The 20056-nt window shown below is 37.6% G+C and overlaps 1 protein-coding gene across 1 annotated transcript; it reads left to right on the forward strand.

Annotated features, from left to right (window-relative positions):
• Positions 1–5722: 5722 nt before the first annotated feature.
• Positions 5723–20003, forward strand: LOC129767897 (uncharacterized). Its single transcript, XM_055769165.1, has 4 exons — positions 5723–6200; positions 19353–19490; positions 19559–19691; positions 19769–20003. Exons 1-4 carry the CDS (start codon positions 6059–6061, stop codon positions 19833–19835), a joined length of 480 nt encoding a protein of 159 aa, XP_055625140.1. The 5' UTR covers positions 5723–6058; the 3' UTR covers positions 19836–20003.
• The last annotated feature ends 53 nt before the right edge of the window (positions 20004–20056 follow it).

Raw genomic sequence — 20056 nt, forward strand, 5'->3', positions numbered from 1 at the left:
TTTTTACAAATTTACCGGACATGTTGATTTCGCAAAATATATAAGATGTGTTCTTGTCTCGCTCCAACCAGCGAGTAATCAACAGCATTTATTAGGATGCGTTCACATTAAAAAAACTTAAACCGAACACAGTTTTTTTCATTGCGACTTTGCCCTTCAATGCTTTCAAGGAGTAACGAAAAGTTTATACTGAACAGTTAATTCACGAATTTCGTTTCATTCTACAATAATATTTAATGTGATAAACAATCGAATTGAACGAACAAAAAATCGTAGTCGTACCTCATTTAGGCGGTCGTGTCTTGAACACCATCGTCTATAATCGAAGATGAACCAAACACGTGTAAGAAAAGCAGTTGTCAAAAATTAACTGAACTTTCAAAACAGTCGTACTTGTCAACATAAATGAGAGACATGAGTACCAGCATAACGCCACAAAAAATTTAGAATCGAATATACGTAACCCACGTAAATTCGAAAGCCGCGATACATTTTGAACAGACTTCGTGTGTGTTCTCCAGCAGTGGATATTGAAAATTCCACTGAAATGTGTTTTAATTCTAGCACTCAACGGCATTTCAATAACTTCTTCAACAGATCTAATCGGTAGTGATGTCCAGTAATCGTCCGATGAAACGATTGCAAAAACGAATAAATAATTGATTTTCTTTATTCATAGTAAAAACTCACGTTAAATGTATCATGTCCCACTCTATCTCCGCTAACTACTTGGCTTGTGGTACTTTCGTGTACAAAGTTGGAAGAAAAATCTTATCTATGATATTTTTAAAATTTCATGTTGGTTCGGTGGACGATAATACACATGGGAGATCAATGCAATGGAAATTGAGAAAGCAGGAAAAAGGTGACAAATAAAAGTTTCTTTCTTCTGGTAGAACGAAGCGTTTGATATTATTTATAAATCAAGAGAATATACTTGGAATTAGGAATTTGTTTCTGTTCATGTGTTTCCTTGTTCCGCCTCGCAGTAATGGTGTCTACAACGCAAGCGGGTTATTGCTCAGATACTACAGTCACTGCAGAAAGAAGTTATCCTGTTCCGAATAGGAGTCGATATATCATACTAACATACAAACCGGGGTCTTCGTAGCCACATTGGTTGCGCGTACGCTTACTAAGCGATCGAGCGTGAGTTCAAAACTCAGGGCTCTCAATTGACCATCTTTGTGTTGTTATAGAATATATACGTCCACGCAACAATCATCAGCGATGGTCGAATGAAGATCGATTCATCCATACAACTGCTCTGCTCTGCAAGACACATCGGGCTGCTGTTCTATAAATAACTCAACAATGATCAATCAACTGTCTCCGCCGTCTAACTGGATAATGGAAGAACAGAAGGAAAATTCTTACGCCTAAATGGCACACTGTGTAAATGTGTACCATATGCAATGGTATAGAAGGGAACTTTTCATCACTCTATACTCAATACTCTAACGCCGAACAATGGCAACTGTGTAATGTGCAAATTATAGATATGATAACCATGTAACATGTACACGATTAAAATTCGGCTCTGTTACAGCTAAAATGCTAACAACTAAAACAAATAAAACAAAAGGGATAAAAAAAAATATTAAATGTATTTTTCCAAAGAAAATATTGGGTTGGAGAAAAAGAAATGTCGTATATTGTGAGTATATGGCAACACTTAAACATATCTTGTGTTGTACTCATCGCATCGGGTCATACTATACGGCTAATTAAAGACGACAATCTGTGCTACAAGTGTCGTTTCGACAGTGTTGTGATTGTCCATTTTAGTCTCAAGTTATAGCGCGTCAAAGATGGAGTCCACCAAGAATTTCGCCATATTTTACGTTTTACTACCTGCGAGGTAAAACTGCAACTAAGGCGGCCGAAAAAATTCGTGTAGTTTATGGACCCGATACTGTAACGATTCGCACAGCACAGCGTTGGTTTGATCGATTTCGTTCTGGTGTAGTGGCTGTCGAAGATACACCCTGTACTGGTAGGCCAATCGTCGTGGAAACTGATGAAATCGTTGAAATCATCCAAGTAGACCAGCATGTGAGCACTCGCTCGATTGGCCAGTAACTGAGTATAGACCATAAAACCGTTTGGAGCCATTTGCAGAAGATTAGATTCCAAAAAAAGCTGGATGTATGGGTTCCACATGAGTTGACGCAAAAAAATCTTTAAGACCGAATCAACGCCTACGATGCACTGCTGAAACGGAACGAACTCGACCCATTTTTGAAGAAGATGGTGACTGGTGATGAAAAGTGGATCACGTACGACAACCTAAAGCGAAAAAAGTCGTGGTCGAAGCGCGGTGAGCCGGCCCAAACCATCGCCGAGCCCGGAATGACGGCCAGGATGGTTTTGCTGTGTGTTTGGTGGGATTGGAAGGGAATCTTCCACTATGAGCTGCTCAACTATGGCCAGACCCTCAACTCGGTTCTCTACTGTGAGCAGCTTGACCGTTTGAAGAAGGCGATTGACCAGAAACGGCCAGAAATGATCAATAGGAATGGAGTTGTTTCCCACCAGGACAACGCTCGACCTCACACATCTTTGATGATCCGCCAGAATCTACGGGAGCTCGGATGGGATGTCCTATTGCACCCACCGTATAGTCCGGACCTGGCTCCAAGTGATTATCATCTCTTCCGGTCCATGCAAAACGCTCTTGGTGATACTAAGTTGGCTCAAAAGAGGCTTGCGAATACTGGCTGTCTGAGTTTTTTGCAAATAAGGAGGGGGGTTTTATAAAGGGCGGAAATGAAGTTGTCTTCTAAATGGCAACAAGTTTGCGAACAAAACGGCGCATATTTGATTTAAATTGGATAGTTTTAAGTATGTTAAACAAAGCGTCAAATTTCGATCAGAAATACGACATTAATTTTTCCCCAACCCTATATTCGTAATGTCGATTTCCCCCGGGCACCTCGGTTTTGATGTCTCTGTTAGGGAACACATTTCGGTAGGAACAAAAGTTCCCCCTACTTTCATGTATTTGAAATGCCAATTTCTCCCAGGCAGCTTGGTTTTGATGTCTCTGTTATGGAACCGCCGCATGTGTAGTCAATTTCGACCAATCAGAAGTGGGTATTTCCGTTAGGATAGGGGGTGAAATTTTTTTATTGTTCGATAGTTAGTTTCACGACATATATTATTTTATTCAACATAAAAAGTTGTTATGAAGTGCCGTAATCGATTGACGCAAAACATTCATCAATCCATCATGAAATGAGTGAGCAATAAGCGTTTGAAATTAGACAATTTTCACGATGTGCTCGATTATCGATTTTCAATTCGTTCCCCAATATGTTCCCAAAAGACGTAATCTCACGTCAAAACAGGATAAGAGTGTCCAAGACATTACCGCCTTGTTTACGTAGGACTTGGAATTCATTGGCCAGACCGAACATTATAGTACAGGGTCTTTCAGATTAAACGCTCAGGCAAAAAATCGAATAGCTCTTTATAAAAATTTTTTTCGCTCCGTCGATGGTGACACTGCATTCCCCATTTCGGGACGATAATATTCCTTAATGAATCTTTGTTGAATTTCAATATTTCTCGTCGTCGATTACTTCCTCTGGGAGTACGTGAAGGACCGTTGCTATGTTAATAAGCCACAAAATTTGAAGGAACCTAAAGAAAAAATTACTCGGATTTTCAACAGCATCGAAGTCGTAATGTTAGAGTTATGCTTGAAGAATTTTTTTAAAAAACGTTATCGAAAAAGGGGTGGTCACATCGAAAATATCCCTGACCCCGTAAGACCCTGTAAATTTGAGAATTAAGTACACTTTAGGACAATTATTTGGTAGCTCTGATCAGAGTCTATGACATCGAAATTTCTCGTAGCTTGCATGTTTCTGCAATGACGATTTACCCAGGCTTCTAGTTTTTTTAGTCCGTGTTTGGCGAATACATTCCGGCGTGCAAATGAAGTGTTTCCGGATTAGAACTGATGAGTATTGCCCTTGGATTGTCGTCGGATATAGGGGCAACCGATGATGACTGAGGAGGAGAAAATCATTTAATTTTATACTTCTAACAGCGGTATATTAGTTTAACATTTTTGCAGATGGTCAAGAAGACGAATTCGTCCTATTCATTTGGTCAGCAGCTATGATCTCACAGGCTTGAGGCGTGTTATGAAGCGTCTTCAAATGCTCATGTTCGGTCGCATGACTCGTACGAATACCGACATTATCTCGCTGGAAAGTCCACTGCCCTTGTTTATTTTTATTGCGAGATGGTGCTTCGTTCTATTCTACTACTTTCAAATAGAACAACGGATAACCGCATTTTATCGCCATCCGGTGTCTTCTTCCTGGAAATGTTTGAGGTTCTCTAGGAATTGTAACAACACACAATAACGGCACGCTTCGAATAGTAAACATTATTTCATAACTCGCAACTGAGTGATTGCATCAACTAATGGCAAAGTGTGGTCGTGCGCTGGCGATAACTACCAAAATATTCACCAAACTCAACAAAGGTTATCAGCATCATTTGCCCTTGATTTTCTTTTCGACAAATTCGCTTACTTTTCAAAAACAGTGGGTTAGCTTTGGATTTGCTGTGTTCCGGTAATTTCTGTACATTTAATCGGGAGATAGATTACCTTCGGCCGCAACCAGATAAGATTTGTTTTCTAGCAAAAACGGGGTTATCAAAGCGCAGTCAATTAGCATGATCGAAATCCTGCTTCACTTGTGCACTAATCTTGCGATGATTTCAACGAGAACCGAATTAGCATTCCTACGCATCGCTGATTAGAGCGCTCAGCAAAGAAAGCGCTTTTCACATTAGATGGAAAAGGAGCATAAACAATCACTAGGCACTGATAATTGTGGAAGGCTGATCAATTGAAAGTATAGCTTATTGCAATTAGTATTGACCCATTTGGTTTTGATCCAATCTTCAATACTCGTTGTGAGGAAGGCTATTGTTTTCCAATTTTTGTTCTCGCCACTTCGTGACGTTTGAAGCAGAAAGTGTTTTGAACAGCCATTTGCTGCAGTCAACACTATTTTGTCTTCAGGGGGTTTGTTTATTTACCAACAACTGTCTGCGAGCCGAATGAGCACACTATTTTCAATATTGCTACTATCAAACAAACAAACAACTATCAGTGAGTGAGAATTAGAGATAACGATCGTGATTCGAATGAAGCTACTCAAGCCGAATGTTTTGTGACAGCAATTTAGCCCTATCAGCTTTTCAATTAACACGTGTCTATGGGGTTCCTGGGTCCTCGTTTATCAAGGTTACATTAAAAAAAAAATTAAATACTATCAACAGAGCTTACACCAACGCCAAACAAAAGATTCTGTTAAAATGTGTGGAGATGAACCTTGTAAACAGTCGTTGTAAACTTCGATTATTCTAGATTCTCACTTCTGTCTTCTGGAGCAATTCTATTGGGCCATATTGGCTGATAACGCGGCTTGCAATAGAAACAAACCCGCCAATTTAGAACAGCAATAAGCCGTTGATTTGTCCATTTTTCCCCTCTTTCTGTTAGTATTTGGCAATCGAACCTATGCTAAACGCATCGGTATTCGTGAGCATTCTTTGAAGACGATCCCAGGATGTGGTGTTTGTGAAGCCACGATCGGCCAACAGCCGCTAGCTGTCACGTACATCCCTCGATCGAGAGATCTTTGCCCGAGGCGTGTGGCGATAAGGACTACTTCATAAAAGCAGCCAGGGTACTGGAATTGCCTTTCAGTTCGTATGGAACTGGCCGACAGTGCTCATTTGGAATCGCGTTGAACGCGCTCGATGCCCGCTTCGACTAAGCTCTTGGAGGTGTATAGGTGATGTGATAAGGCGCTCTCTTATATGACGAACTGTTCGTTATCAGGATTCGGTGCTCGCACGGAAACTGTTTTAATTTTTGCTTTGACCTGTGATTTTGTGACCTGAAAAGCCGATAGGACGACTTCGGTGAAAAGTGCTGTGATTTTTAGTTTGAGTTTTGTGATTATATTCCGCAATTCCGTTGTTTTGCGGTAGGACTTTACTGGATATCGGTAGCTCTGTGATTTGGATGGTGCAGATTGAACTCTCCAGTGGTAGCTGCTTGGACGTGTCTGAACGACATCAACAGAACCAGTTGCAACCGCAACGGTTGCAGCAAAGGCCCGAAAATTCGCTCGATTTAGCGAGTGTCTTATTTGGGAAGTGTGGAGGTGAGTTGGGGTTGGTTTTAGATATAATGTGGGTTGAATTTGGGGGCTGCAACAGCCCAATGTTACCTCAGCAATATTGTTTTCAATTGACCAATAAATCATGTTAGTAATTGTATATAGATGAATGCTTTTAATTTTTAAAACAACTTATATTAGAATTAAATTGGCCAAATAATTTTGATAGATACTGTGTAGGACAGACGACAAACGACATTCTAGTGTAATAAACCAATAAGGAGAAAAGCATACATTATTTGAATTCAAGAATCAATGAACTGACCAAGCATTTAAAAAAAAAGTTCGTCCCTGACAGAACAAAAGCAAGTTCGCATATTTTTCAACGATATATTCTCGGCTTCTAATATTTGGTAGTGAATCTATTATCAACAATTGCATTGAGACATACACTCGATCAGGTTGAGAATAAAGTTTTGTGGTTGGGTTTGGGGTTTGAATTCATTCTTTACTGCGAACGTCTGCGTTTCTGCAATTGATCACCCACAGGATCTCTGCCAAGGAAAGAATTTGAAATTAGGGTGGCCAGTTCGCATTTGTCGCCTTTGAATTGGATTCATTACTAAACAAAGCCGTCAGTTCTTCAGCTCCCAGAGCATATGCGATTGAGCAAGCAGAAGTTTCCTGAAAACAGTTTGTTTTCCGATTCTTTAGCGTAATCGAAGTTTTCATCACGTCGGAAGTATGCCTCAATGGAATGTTCTCAGCATTTTTTTGGATGTGGATGTTCAACACATCATCAATATTTCAAATTTGTGATTCAATATAAACTATCAATTTAACTGAAAACCGAAAAGAGTTCGTGACTAACATGATACTAATTTGTGCACTTGGGTTCTGTTATTTTGTTAGGTTGTTCGAAAAATATTAGAATACCTTTTTACGATCGAAAAGAAGTATAGTTCCGAGCCCATCCGGTACGGGATAGTGCCATCCCCGATAACTCAGTTCACTCATTACAATCTTTCTCGCGAGATGCTGCTGGAATATAATGATTACAGCCTGTTATCGTTCTAGAACAGATAACTAGAAATAGTTGAAGTCGAATGATTGAAAATAATGCTTCGAATGAACAGTTTTTCGATTGTGATGTTTGGTTACAACCAATGCAATATAAATTCGCGATTACAAAGTGTGTGGCTGAAGTACTCTCGGTTGATCATTTATGACTGTATTTGTGAGAGATAATCTTGGGAACAATGCATTCCTGTGGCTTTGCGCTGCTGGGGCCATAACACCCACACTTATCAATCACAAGACACCAGCAACAGACTCATGGTGGCGAGACGCATCGTGAGTGCATACGATGAAGCAATGCAGTTGCAGGCAATGTTTTTCTTTTGAGTCGCCGGAAGAAGTGAATGTTTCTAATCGGTTTCACCCAAACTGCTTTCGCGTTCTTTCGTAGGGAAACTGCAAAGCTGTACAAAAACTAATAACGATGTGACATGCTGTTATATTGTGTCCTTGGACAATAACTGTGAGCAAAGTTTGTTTCCGTGGGATTCGTGCATAGAATTGTAATAAATGACGAATCATGAATCTTTATGGATGAGCCGGAAACTACAAAAAAATTGGTGCTCGATGCATTTTTATATAAATGGTCGACTGTCTCTAGCGTTTGAATAGTTTAACAGGAAGGTATAGGGTGCAAAATCTATATATATATATAAATGGATTTCTGTCTGTCCGTCTGTCTGATTCTTATGGATTCGGAAACTACTGAACCGATCAACATGAACATTGGTATGTAGGGGTTTTTGGGGCCGGGGAAAGTTTTCGTGATAGTTTGAGATCCCTCCCCCCTCTCTAAGGGAGGGGAGGCTGCCATACAAATGAAACACAAATTTCTACATTACTCGGGAATTAATCAAGCAAATAACACCAAATTAGGCATATTGAGGTTTTAGGGTGCAATATATATTTTTATTGTGGTTAGACTCTCCACCCCCCTCCCTAAGGGGGTGCTGCCATACAAATTGAAACACAAATTTCTGCATTATTCGAGAATTAATCAAGCAAATAGAACCAAATTAGGCATATGGAGGTTTTAGGGTGCAATAAATGTTTCTATGGTGGTTAGACTCTCCACCCCCCTCTCTAAGGGGGGGCTGCCATAAAAATGAAACACTAATTTCTGCATTACTCGAGAATTAATCAAGCAAATGGAACCAAATTAGGCATATGGAGGTTTTAGGGTGCAATAAATGTTTCTATGGTAGTTAGACTCTCCACCCCCGTCTCTAAGGGGGGCTACCATACAAATGAAACACAAATTTCTGCATAACTCGAAGACTGATCAAGCAAATGGACCCAAATTTGGCATGTGAAGGTTTTATGGGGCACGAAACGTTTCTATGGTGAATACACTTATCCCCCCCTTTCTAAGGGGGGTTGCCATACAAACGAAACACAAACTTCTGCATAACTCGAGAAATAATCAAGCACAATTTGGGATGTGAGGATTTTTGAGTATGAGAAATGTTTCCATAATTGTACGACACCCCTCCCTCCTCTGGAATGCAGAGGGGGTCCCATAAAAATATTACACATATTTCAACCAAAAATATCCCAACCAAACATGACAATTGTTTTCGGAAAACTCTGAAGAAAAAAGGGAAAATTGGGAAAATTAAATTCCCATATGTTTTACAATTACATAGTGACAAGGGCTGTTAGTCAATTTGATGTTTACGCTAGCGAAATGGATCTTTGTTCGAAACTGGAAATGTATTTTAATGTGATAAAACGCCCTCCTATATCTTCTTCTATCTATACCAAAAAAAGGATCGCCGGATGTGTTGATAAGAGCAGAACTCGAGGAAGGAATTGTCCGATTTAGGGCTGTCTTTATTCTATCATATTTTCTGTATAAAACATTGATTCCAACGGAGAAACATGTTATTTACAAGTGGTTGTAAAATCTTGAACGAGAAATGTGTCTGAAAATAATCTGATATTATAATGATGAGTTTTGTTAGAAATACTAGGAATTATAGTAAAAGGTTAATTCAACGGGGTCGAATAGAAGATCAATCAATGAACAGTTCTGCGATTGGACCCATGAACTTGCTCATAGTAAGAATACTCCTCCTCAAATTGTACCGATCAAAACGATCAAGCCTTAAAGCAACGAGGCACAATATGGACGAGGTATTGTGCTTCGTTGCTACTAGGCTTGATTGTCCTGGCTTGTCCGATTTTGCGTGTTTCACCAGTAAATGTAAATCGATTTTTCTCAATGAAAATCACATGTTATTAATACGAGTTTGGGTTTGTTGAAAAGCCCCAAGCCTCTAGTTGCTAATAATTCCATAAGGCGTTCAAATTGTTCAATTTTTTTATGTTTTTAACGATTTTCTTCAAAAAGAATTTATGATCATGGTTTGTCCAAAAAATGATCATGGTTTGTCCGATTTTAGAAATCATTATTTTTGAATGAAAAAATTCTAATTTTCAAGTAGATGTTGCATTTCGCATTGTTCGAGTTTACTGTCATCCTATTGATCCATTTATAATATAGGCTTTCTTCAGAATATTGCCTTATGTTGGGCATTTTAAAGGCAAATAACACTTAAACACAGAGAAACTTTACTTCTGCAACGCGCGAAGGACATCATGAACAAACTGTAACGCGCCTAGTGGTTGCCATAACAATCATGTGGACAAAGTAACATTAGGAAATCGGACAAACAATGATTAGAATTGAGGTCATCGAAATGTATTAATTACATGCTTAGATATATAAATCTTATACAAATGGTGCGCAAGCATGATGTTTACAATATTTGTAAGTGTTATAATCCAGAAAAGGTCTGAATACGTACCAAATATTCATCTGGTGATTGGTTAAAAGTGAGCATTAACACCAATAGAAGGTGGACTTACAGACCTTTAAAACATGTGATTTTGCAGCAATCTTTTGGATCATCTCAAAAAACAAAATGTTTTCTCCATCCTAACAAAATTAATTCCCCCTATTCGATTTCAAATCTCTCAATCCGTTCCTACTAGGGGAGATGGGGGTAAGACGGACATGTTAAGGAAAACTTTGATTGTATCTTTGGAAACTCATGTTTTTAAAAATTTAAAAGCAGTTTCTTACAGTTCAATATACTGGTTTTCGAAATAACTGGCCAAATGTTTTATAAAAATGGGGTTTTCCATGTTTTTTACAGAAATTAAAACAAGCCGAAAAGTAGAACATTTTTATCGGTGCGGGTATAATGGACATGTAGTGGGGGGAATATGGACAGGTTCATAATATACGAAGCGTAGAGGTTTATCGCTCGCCAGAGGAATAATTTCACTCTCTCTCTCAGTGTTTGTGCGTCCAATAACTAGAATAGAACAAAAAGAGAAAACAAAATAAAAAGAGTTCAATACTGTTCCCATCACTTTCCTTCATGCATTGGATGTGATTGTCCATTTCAACTCCCCCAGTGCAATTATTTCAATAATTTAAATTTACCACTTACGAATGAATTTACTTTTCCGTACATACTTAATATCGCTTCTCTAATAACTCACAAACCGAAATATAACCATCAGCAGAATTCAATTTTGCAATTAAACCACTCAAAATGCTTAATATCGAAGCCGCAAAAATTACATCCACACGCGGAATCGTGTTCGATTATCGGTTTTTGTTTCTCTATTCCACTTTTGATCAGTATTCGTTGTCATAGGATGGTTTAAATATTATAGAATAGCATGTACAAGGGTTTCCCATCAACAGAAATTTGAAATTCATAATGCAACTATACAAATCAACCACTTGTCCATTATACCCCCACTGTCCGTCTTACCCGCGGCTCTCCTACATTTTTCAGGTTACCACCGCAAAATATAATAAATAAACCACCGCTAATTACTAATAATAGAATAATTTTGAAATTGATTCGATTGTACCGATATTTTGAATCATATTTTGGACACTCAAGGTAATTGATGCAGAAAACAAATCTACGTTATGCACATGTATTATTTGGTTGATATTTTTAATAAGTTCGTTCAATATGCTTTCAAGCTTTCTGCTATGACACTATTTGATAGAAAGCATAAAAAATATTGAATGAAAGAGTTTTTCCATTGAAGCGAATAGGAATCAATAGCTTCGGACAGTATTTATAAAAAAACATATTTCGGACACTCTGTTTGCATATCGGTTTTTTGTGGTTGTAAACTCAATTTATATCTCTAATGCAATACAATGATCAAACATGTGAAAATAACAACGACTTGGCCTGTATCAAAGTGTACTGCAACCTTCCATGTATACACAAATGTCTTAAAAATTGTCTACAACCATTGATGGCTTGCAAACTTATATTAGAACTTATACACCTTTTTTTTAATTACTTTGCCCAAATCTAAAACCCTAAACCCAAACAATAATCTAAATGCTTGTCGTTTATTGATGTTTCTTTATGTTGTAGCTACATGGTTTAAAATACCGTAAGGTTTATATTGCTTAAGTGATAATTATATATTTGAATTCAAGTTATTTGTTGTTCAAAGTAATGAAATAACAGGAGCTTCAATCTTGATCCTTCATTTTTGTTATTGTAGTGAACTCATTTACTGGAGTTTCGGATGTTGTGGCGGAGGCCACAATAACGGTAGACGTTCACTCTTTGTCCTCTCAAACACTAATATCTTCTATGTTGAACACTAGATTCTATGAAACCTTAAGTCTACACTTTGCCTATAATTTGTCTTCCTGGTCTCCAAAAATATTAACCAATCACACGTCGTCGATACAATCGAGCGTGATCAAAAAAGTAGAAAAAAAGATTTGGGCCATCTGTTTGCCGTTAGAGGAAATGGGGGCATTCAACCCCCTAAGCAAATCGCTTAATATTTCCAGACCAATACTCAATAATGTTTAATCATTTTTTATATCCAAAATATATATTTTTATTAAGGCTCATAAGGCGTCAGCCTGACGGGGTCGGGAGTTCAATATTTCGACAATGTTTGCCTTACAACTATGTTAATAATATGTAACCGATTACTCGCGGTTGGCTCGAGGTTAGTATTACAAGTGTTTTCGTAATTGTGATGTTGCTGTCTCCAATGCTCTGTACGTGTGCCCGACACAGGATACTTCCTATTGGGATGCAGCTGACCATTAATCAGCAACGCCCCCCTAGTATGTACCCCATATCTAGTGTGGTGCGTCTTCTTGACTCGAGGAATCCAAAAAAATGGTCACTAGTACAACCTTTGGCTCTTGTTGAATGATCAGTGGACTGCACAACCTTTGGCCCGTGTATCTGCAGTGTGTGCAGAGTGTGTGTGTATGTATTGCCGTGACTAAGTAAAAGTTTATCGATCGGATAGGAGGGATATGAAACAGGGACACAGCGAAGGAAACATCATTAAACGTTGACATCGGCGTTTCTGAGGAACAGGTATAGATGAAGCAGAAGATCAGGATCACGGATATCTAAGATACCCCGGGGATATATTTGGGATATGTTTAATTATTATATCAAGCTTCATACTACTAAATATACCATAAAATAAAAGAGATGATTTTTGGACATTAAAACTTGATGCGGGGTGATTTGGTCCAGTGTGTGTTTAATCGAAAAAAAAACTTTAAGTAAAGTAGTTCACGATAATATTATAATCAGTAACAGTCACCAGGTGGTCGATACCAGGTGTCTTGGCCAGATCCCAGACCAGAAAAATTGCATTGAGAACATTTCGAATTCTGCATGAATCTTTTCACTGTTGTTTGAGCATTATCAAATACTTTCCATGCTACGGCAAAGAAAATCCTTCCTTGAAGGCCTGCGTTCTTCTTTCGAGCTCCTCCTTCCTCCAACGTTGTCTGTCCATCCTTTTTTTGGAATTCGGCGGCATCTGGAATCAATTAGACCAAAGAAAAGCCTCAAACCTACAGGACCAATTCACCCCACAGAAACGTGGCCATATCACCCCACACAGCATGCAAAAATGTAAATGCAATTTATTTCATTTATTGTTATCAAACTTACAGTTTTGATGCATCAAATTGTTCCTCTTCTGTAGGCGAACACAACTTTATTACACGCTTTATCAATACACGAAATTCGGATTTTTCATTTTTTCATAATAACAAAAGTTGCTTCACTCTCAATGCTGTAACTCACGAACCAATCGACCGATTGCTCTCAAATTTTGACACATACTCATTGAAAGATGATGCTTTGTGATAGTCAAGTAGATTTTTGCAAGAGGTGCCATCTAGACGCAACCTTATGAACTTTTCAGCCGAACTGTTATACATAGTAGACTATATAGAAGAATTAGGTGTAAGAGTATTCCTTCTGTTCCATGTTTCAATTAGGTCGGACAGTGGAGACAAATAACATGATCATTGTTGTGTTATTAGTAGTACAACAGTCTGATGTTTCTTGTGCAAGCAACTATAAAACACAGAGATGGTTAGTTGAGGGCCCTGGGTTTTGAACTCACGATCGATCGCTAAGCAAGCGAACGCTCAACCAATGAGGCTACGAAGACCCCCAATGTTTGTCCTCACCGGCAGTAATTTCGAAGTCCTACGTTAATAACGCAGTCGTGTTTTGGATATCACCCTTTCTTTTAATGTTTAAGCGATAAGATTTGAATTATCGCACTTAAATGGAAACCTGTTACATTCATCAATTCTTTAGGATTTTTGTGATTTTTAGATGCTAAACAATCCGCGATGACAGATGTACAGTGTATACGTCTGGTGGCTACTTTCAAGTTCAGTACCATAATTTGGGTACTAAACTCGAAAGTCTAATCTCTATCAGATTAGAAGGCACGAACTCAGGTTTGAAATACTAAATTTCAATAACATTATGCAAACATTTTCACATAATGTTATTGATTTACTCGAAATACGTATTCCTGAATCTTATTCAACCATTTGTCTGTACATTTTCCAATACTTTTACTGATTTTACTCGTGATTTTGCAGTGAAATTAAAAAAGATAGAGGTGGGGTGTCAAAGTACGAATTGTAGTGCGGTTAGTGAGCTTTAATTAAGTTGATAGAAACATTCAAGTTTATTATGTATTTTTTGCATAAAATTAAGAATAACACCTTAGAAACCACCAACTTTTTCACTTCTAAAATGTTACTTAAATCAATTAATTTAGATTAAAAAATAAATTATAATATCTGAATTATAAAATCCACAAACGTTTCACAACTGCATCCTGTACGAAATTCTCTCATATTTCGAATTGTCCTGCGTAGCGAAGTTTTTGAATTAGAGCCAGTTTGAGGCAAACAGAGCCCGAAACAGAAGAAAAAAATTCAATAATTCTGTCATTGTTGAAATTCGAACATATGCGAAGAAGGATTTTTTTCATCTAATATGATCCTCTATCACCTCTCGAAAGGATCCAGATTTTTTATGTATGAAAAAGGTATTTTATGAATTTTAGGGAATCACAATTTTATTCTTCTTTTATATTAAAAAAAAAACAAAAATATATGTATAAAAACAAATTTAAAAAAATCTTTTAGTTTGGGCTTGATTATATATAGAATTCGATTATATACACGAAATCCGTAATTGTACACAATCGAGTTCGCCCTGTAATATGAAACTATTACTAAACACAATTTTTGTTGATTATCTCATAATCTGCATAAAAGTTGGTACGCATATTTGAGACAAAAAAACAGGAAGTGGGTTATATCTATGGTATAACCGCAAGGGTGACGTAGGACTATCGTTGATTTAGAGATCATTTGTATGAAGTTGAATCTGAATTCATTCTGAATGAATGAATATTTGGAGAACTTCGAAAACGAGAGCGTTACGTTGGAGGCACAAGGTTTTATGCATCCAATATTGGATACGGAAATATCCTACTGATGGGGAAGAATAATCTTCAGAAGCTATCCTGTTGATTGCGATTGATTGAAAAATCACAAAACCCAATGTATTTGGTCACAGTGTTACATGGATAGAAAACATTAAAATAAACTCTTTCATATGAATGTAATTTTAAATTCCCAGAGGAATTGGCAGATTATATTCAGTAACGATTAGATATTTTCACATTTTCCTCGATACTGGAAGCCCACCAGTGGTTAATGCTAACTCGATAACCATCTGTTAATAGCACTTGATTGAAACATATTTGGTCACAGTGTTACATGGATAGAAAATATTCAAATAAACTCTTTCACATGAATGTATTTTTAAATTCCTAGAGGAACTGGCAGATTATTTTCCGGATCTTTCTCGATCCAAACGGAAAGAATTCCGTGCGTGTATGTGTGTGTGTGTAGCGGCTGCTTCGAGATCTTCCCGGGGAACCGTTTGTAGCATCACTCTCCTCCTGATGGATTCCCTTCTGGCCTAAGGTGCACAAACAGGCTCTTGGTGACACCGTTCCTCCGTTCCGCGCTTTCATGATAAATGAAGAGCTTCACCACAACAGCGACAACATGCTCCAATCGCTGTTCAATTAGAACTGAGTGGATTTCCGAGCGGCGCTCGCTTATATACCGATTGGTGATTTCAATAGCCTATTTTGAAAGCAAATTTAAGACTATTGAAACAAGTTTTTGGATCAGAAAGTAACAAGTATAGAACGTGTAGACATTTTATCTTTCGAATGAAGTGTTTATCATACCATTTCGTTCAGTTGTTTAGGAGCTATTAACACTCAAAATCTCGGTCTCCGGCGTAACGCTTTCGTTTTCGAAACTTTGATTTTACACCCCGGTATAGAAATGAAAGACGTAGTCCTACGTCAAAAAATTTTATTCATAATTTTCATATTAACCCATTTTAGGCCAAGCGTTCGAAAAATCGAACAGCAACTTTGATAATTTTTCATGTCTTTGGAAAGCTATCTTATGGTAATATTTTTGCACAAAAAGATAGCTTTATTTATTAGCTACTACTAACTATGAAGTTCATTCAGTTTTGTATAACTTTATTGGGGAATAAATTCGATATAAAGCAAGTATGTTTGGAAGGTGTTCTTACTTTTAATTAAAAAACCCAATAACATACAAAATTATGTGAACTTTTCTACAGTATTACTTTGACAAAAGAACATACATTGCGATATGGGGCAAAAATCATTCGATTGAGCCTCGTAAAGGAAAATAACAGCCGGGAAAATTGAGTGTTCGAAAAATCGAACGTTGGCCATAACGAACATTTTTTCTGCTGACTTAATACCAACACATCTAACCCCTGCAGCGTGTGTTGGTTCATTTACTTTGGAAGACGGAAGGTTTTTCATTTGTTTTTGCATTTTCATCTGTGAATGTTTGCAAATATCAATTAATTCAGTAAAAATTATTGAAAATCCTTAACCTTAGGTGATGGCGACCCGTAGAATTTCGTGTGTGGAGGAGCTGGAGGAAATGATCAGTACATGTAACGAGGATTTTAATGAGATTGTTGGTGTAAATATTCTTCCGCCTGACCGAACAATAACCACCCAACTCTCGATTACATTGTTTTTTTCGCATCATTTTGGTATTTTACAGGTTTTGGAAAATGAATAATAGGAAAGAAATAATTCTTAAGCATAGACATTTCTCCATGGCCAACAATAAAAGTAATAGGTTGAAATTACATGAAATAAGAAATGTCATATCTCACCTTAGGTGGATTAATTAAGGTTTATACTTAGAGACTTCTTTCCTCCTGTGCTTGTTCGTCCGTGAATATAAAATTGATGCATTTATGAATACCGTATATTTGCTAATTGAACTGATTTTCAGTTCGCAGATGTTTGTGCTTGCAAAAAAAAAAAAAGTGCGGATTTCGGCCAATGTTCGATTTTTCGAACAGTCATTTCCCGGAAAATGGAAGATTAGAAAAAACATAATTCTTGAACATTGAGGTTTCTTTAGCATCAATAATCGAAATTAGACCAATGGCTTTCGTAAAAAAATATTTTTTACAGCTTGGTCGTTAATGGGTTAAAAGTTTGTTCATTCCAAATGAAAAGCCTTCACCTTTTTCGCCTCACTAATTGGAGGAAGAAGAACCGTCAATGTCGTCAACGTGAATACGCTGTAATTGTATTTTGAGTGAGAATTTCAAATATACACTTGTAAAAGTTAACCATCTACAAACCAACCCCGCCTTAGACAGGCTTCACGGATTTTCTTTTCAAATTATTCAGACATTATTTTAAATGTTCACCCCCACTGGGCGTCTTTAGATTGTTTTCATCTATCACATATTATTACAGAGACGGTAAAATCGTTCGGATTCCTGGTTTTAGTAAGCTTTTAGCTGAGATACAGGGTGGGCCATTTAAAGTGGAAGGATTTGTTTTTGCAATAGCAAAGTGAAGAAGTGGAATTTAAAATTTTTTTTTGAAATTCATTTATTTTGGTCCAAGGAGATTTGTTCTAACTACTTTTTGATTATGATATCTCGTAAATGACCGCCTCTGGCCTTGACCGCAAAATGTGCCCTTTTTTTCGGCATTTTCCATCACTTTGCCCAATGTTTCGGCCGATATGGCAGCAATTTCTTGTCGGATATTGTCTTTCAGCGCAGCCAGGGTCCTTGGTTTACCAGTGTATACCTTGGATTTTAAATATCCCCATAAAAAAAAGTCAGGAGGCGTCAAATCAGGTGATCTCGGTGGCCAGTCATAATCGCCGTTTTTCGATATTAATCTTCCGGGGAACATTTCGCGCAATAATTTGGTCGTGGCAGCCGCTGTATGGCATGTAGCGCCGTCCTGTTGGAACCAGTAATTGTCCAATTCATTTTCACGAACAAATGGCAATAAAAAATCGGTTATCATTTTTATTTTTCCACGCACGTTTAGTTAACACATTGAGAAGTTATTTTGAATGTACAGCTGAACAATTTCAGCGCGTTGTTTAGGTGTGTATTGTTCCATGGTTAAAATTGCTATGACATTTGTTAATCTGACATCTCTGTCAAAAGTTATGGTGTTGCCAGATGCTTCCACTTTAAATGGCCCACCCTGTATATAATTTTAATTTTATTTTATGTTATAATATATTTATAGTCTATGTACAATTCATTTCCTTTTCGTTTACTTATTCATCTTGTAACAATTTCCGTTGTGTGTATCTGAGAATAAGATGTGTTATTGTTCATTTACATATTCTCATCGGACGTCAGTGAAATTGGTGATTATGGGTATCCGAAGCGTTTCTAGTGAACGAGGGACTTTATAGCGTTATGCACACACATATATATTGGTTTTATGCTGGCAGCTTTCTGCTGGGAGTATTTTATGTTGAAAGTCTGAAATTCGAAATAAAAGTGGAATGGAAATAAAAAAAATTGGGTCTTAGAGGGTTAAAGTAGGAGAAAATTTTTTTTAACAAAAAATGCTTAAATTTGAACGGGAATTGAATCTGAAGCTGTTATTCATCACGATATGAGTGATAGACATTAACGCCGATAACAACTCGGTCAAGGTAACTTCGTCCTATGCTGTGATCCATGCTACATAGCAAGGATATTTTACAATATTCACAATTGTATTGTCTAATGGTATATTTATAATTTGTACCAAATAAGCCGAAATGGTGTGCCCCCGTGGTCGAGTGGTTAGCGTCTCATGCCGGGTGTTCGGGTTCGATTTCCGTTCTGGTCGAGGGATTTTTCGTCAAAGAAATTTCCTTCGACTTGCACTGTGGTCACGCGTATTCTAGAGCTTGCTACACCAGAATACATTCAAGGCGTGTAATCCGGCATAGAAATCTCAACTAAGTACTACTAATGGCGCTGGTAATACCTACGTTGAGAAGGCAAAAGTTCCACTGGGAACGTAAGGCCATCCAAGAAGAAGCCAAAATAGTTATCAAACGATGTGTGCTGAAACTTCTGAACAGGGGGAGATCAAAGAACTTTGTGTACAGATGAAGAAATCCAAAATTTTCTACAATATAACAAAACTTTAACACTATAATATTTTCGATGTATCAAATTTGTAGTTTTAGAGAATAATAATATTCTGTCGAAGAGTAATGTAGCCTAATAACACAAATAAATTCTGACTTAACAGAATCCAAATAAGATCGCAAAGCTTGTGCTTGTTTATTTTCTTGAACAAACAATTTATTCGTTATCAATCAACACCTAATTAATTTATATCCTTTTCTCTTCCGCCTTTCAGACACAAACAACATGGCGTGTCTCCCACAGGCTGCGTTCGCAGTTCACAAACTGCGCAAGCAGCAGAACGAGAAGGACCTCGCCGTCGCTCGACTCACCACGGACAAGCAGGATGTGCCACGCTATATGAACAACCAAAGTGAGTAGCCGGTAGCATCTAGAAGTGTGTCTAAATTTGCTAATCTTCCGAAATTGTTTTGTTTCCAGCACTTGACCTCACCCCGGTCAACTACAGCGATAAGTTTATGAACAGCATCTGGGGCTTGTACAATCGCTACTCGCCGCATAACTTCAAGAAGAACAACGGCTCCGTTCAGCAGTACTTTGGCATGCAGCAGCCGTAAGTCGTTACCGTTTTCAGCAGTTCGTAAATCTAGTTGCTTACCGTTATGTTTTTCTCCACTTTTGTAATTTCAGTTTCGCTGTTGCATGCGCCGCCTCGGAGGAGTCGAACTCCGATGCGAAACAAAATCCAATGAAGTAATGTCCATGAATGGAGGTCCTGCAAGACCATAATGATGATTCCATATCCTTTATACTAGTACTATAGAGCTATTATCATGGAAGGTGTTTTATTAGTCATCAAAATTATGAATTAGTGAGACTATAAAAATGTGTTAAAATTATGTTGTTATTTGTTATTCTAGCAAAATTTGCAATTTTGTATTATTGAAAGGAAAGAAATGTCTTCGGAGCACACAAAGT

This window comes from Toxorhynchites rutilus, chromosome 2, assembly GCF_029784135.1.
Source record: "Toxorhynchites rutilus septentrionalis strain SRP chromosome 2, ASM2978413v1, whole genome shotgun sequence".
Lineage (NCBI taxonomy): Eukaryota > Metazoa > Arthropoda > Insecta > Diptera > Culicidae > Toxorhynchites > Toxorhynchites rutilus.

Bases quoted from the DNA above. Each gene is read 5' to 3' on its own strand.
- LOC129767897 (XM_055769165.1), top strand. From the start codon at position 6,059: ATGGTGCAGATTGAACTCTCCAGTGGTAGCTGCTTGGACGTGTCTGAA. The intron at 19,491-19,558 runs GTGAGTAGCCGG...TTTTGTTTCCAG, and splicing joins ACGCTATATGAACAACCAAA to CACTTGACCTCACCCCGGTC. The intron at 19,692-19,768 runs GTAAGTCGTTAC...TTGTAATTTCAG, and splicing joins TACTTTGGCATGCAGCAGCC to TTTCGCTGTTGCATGCGCCG.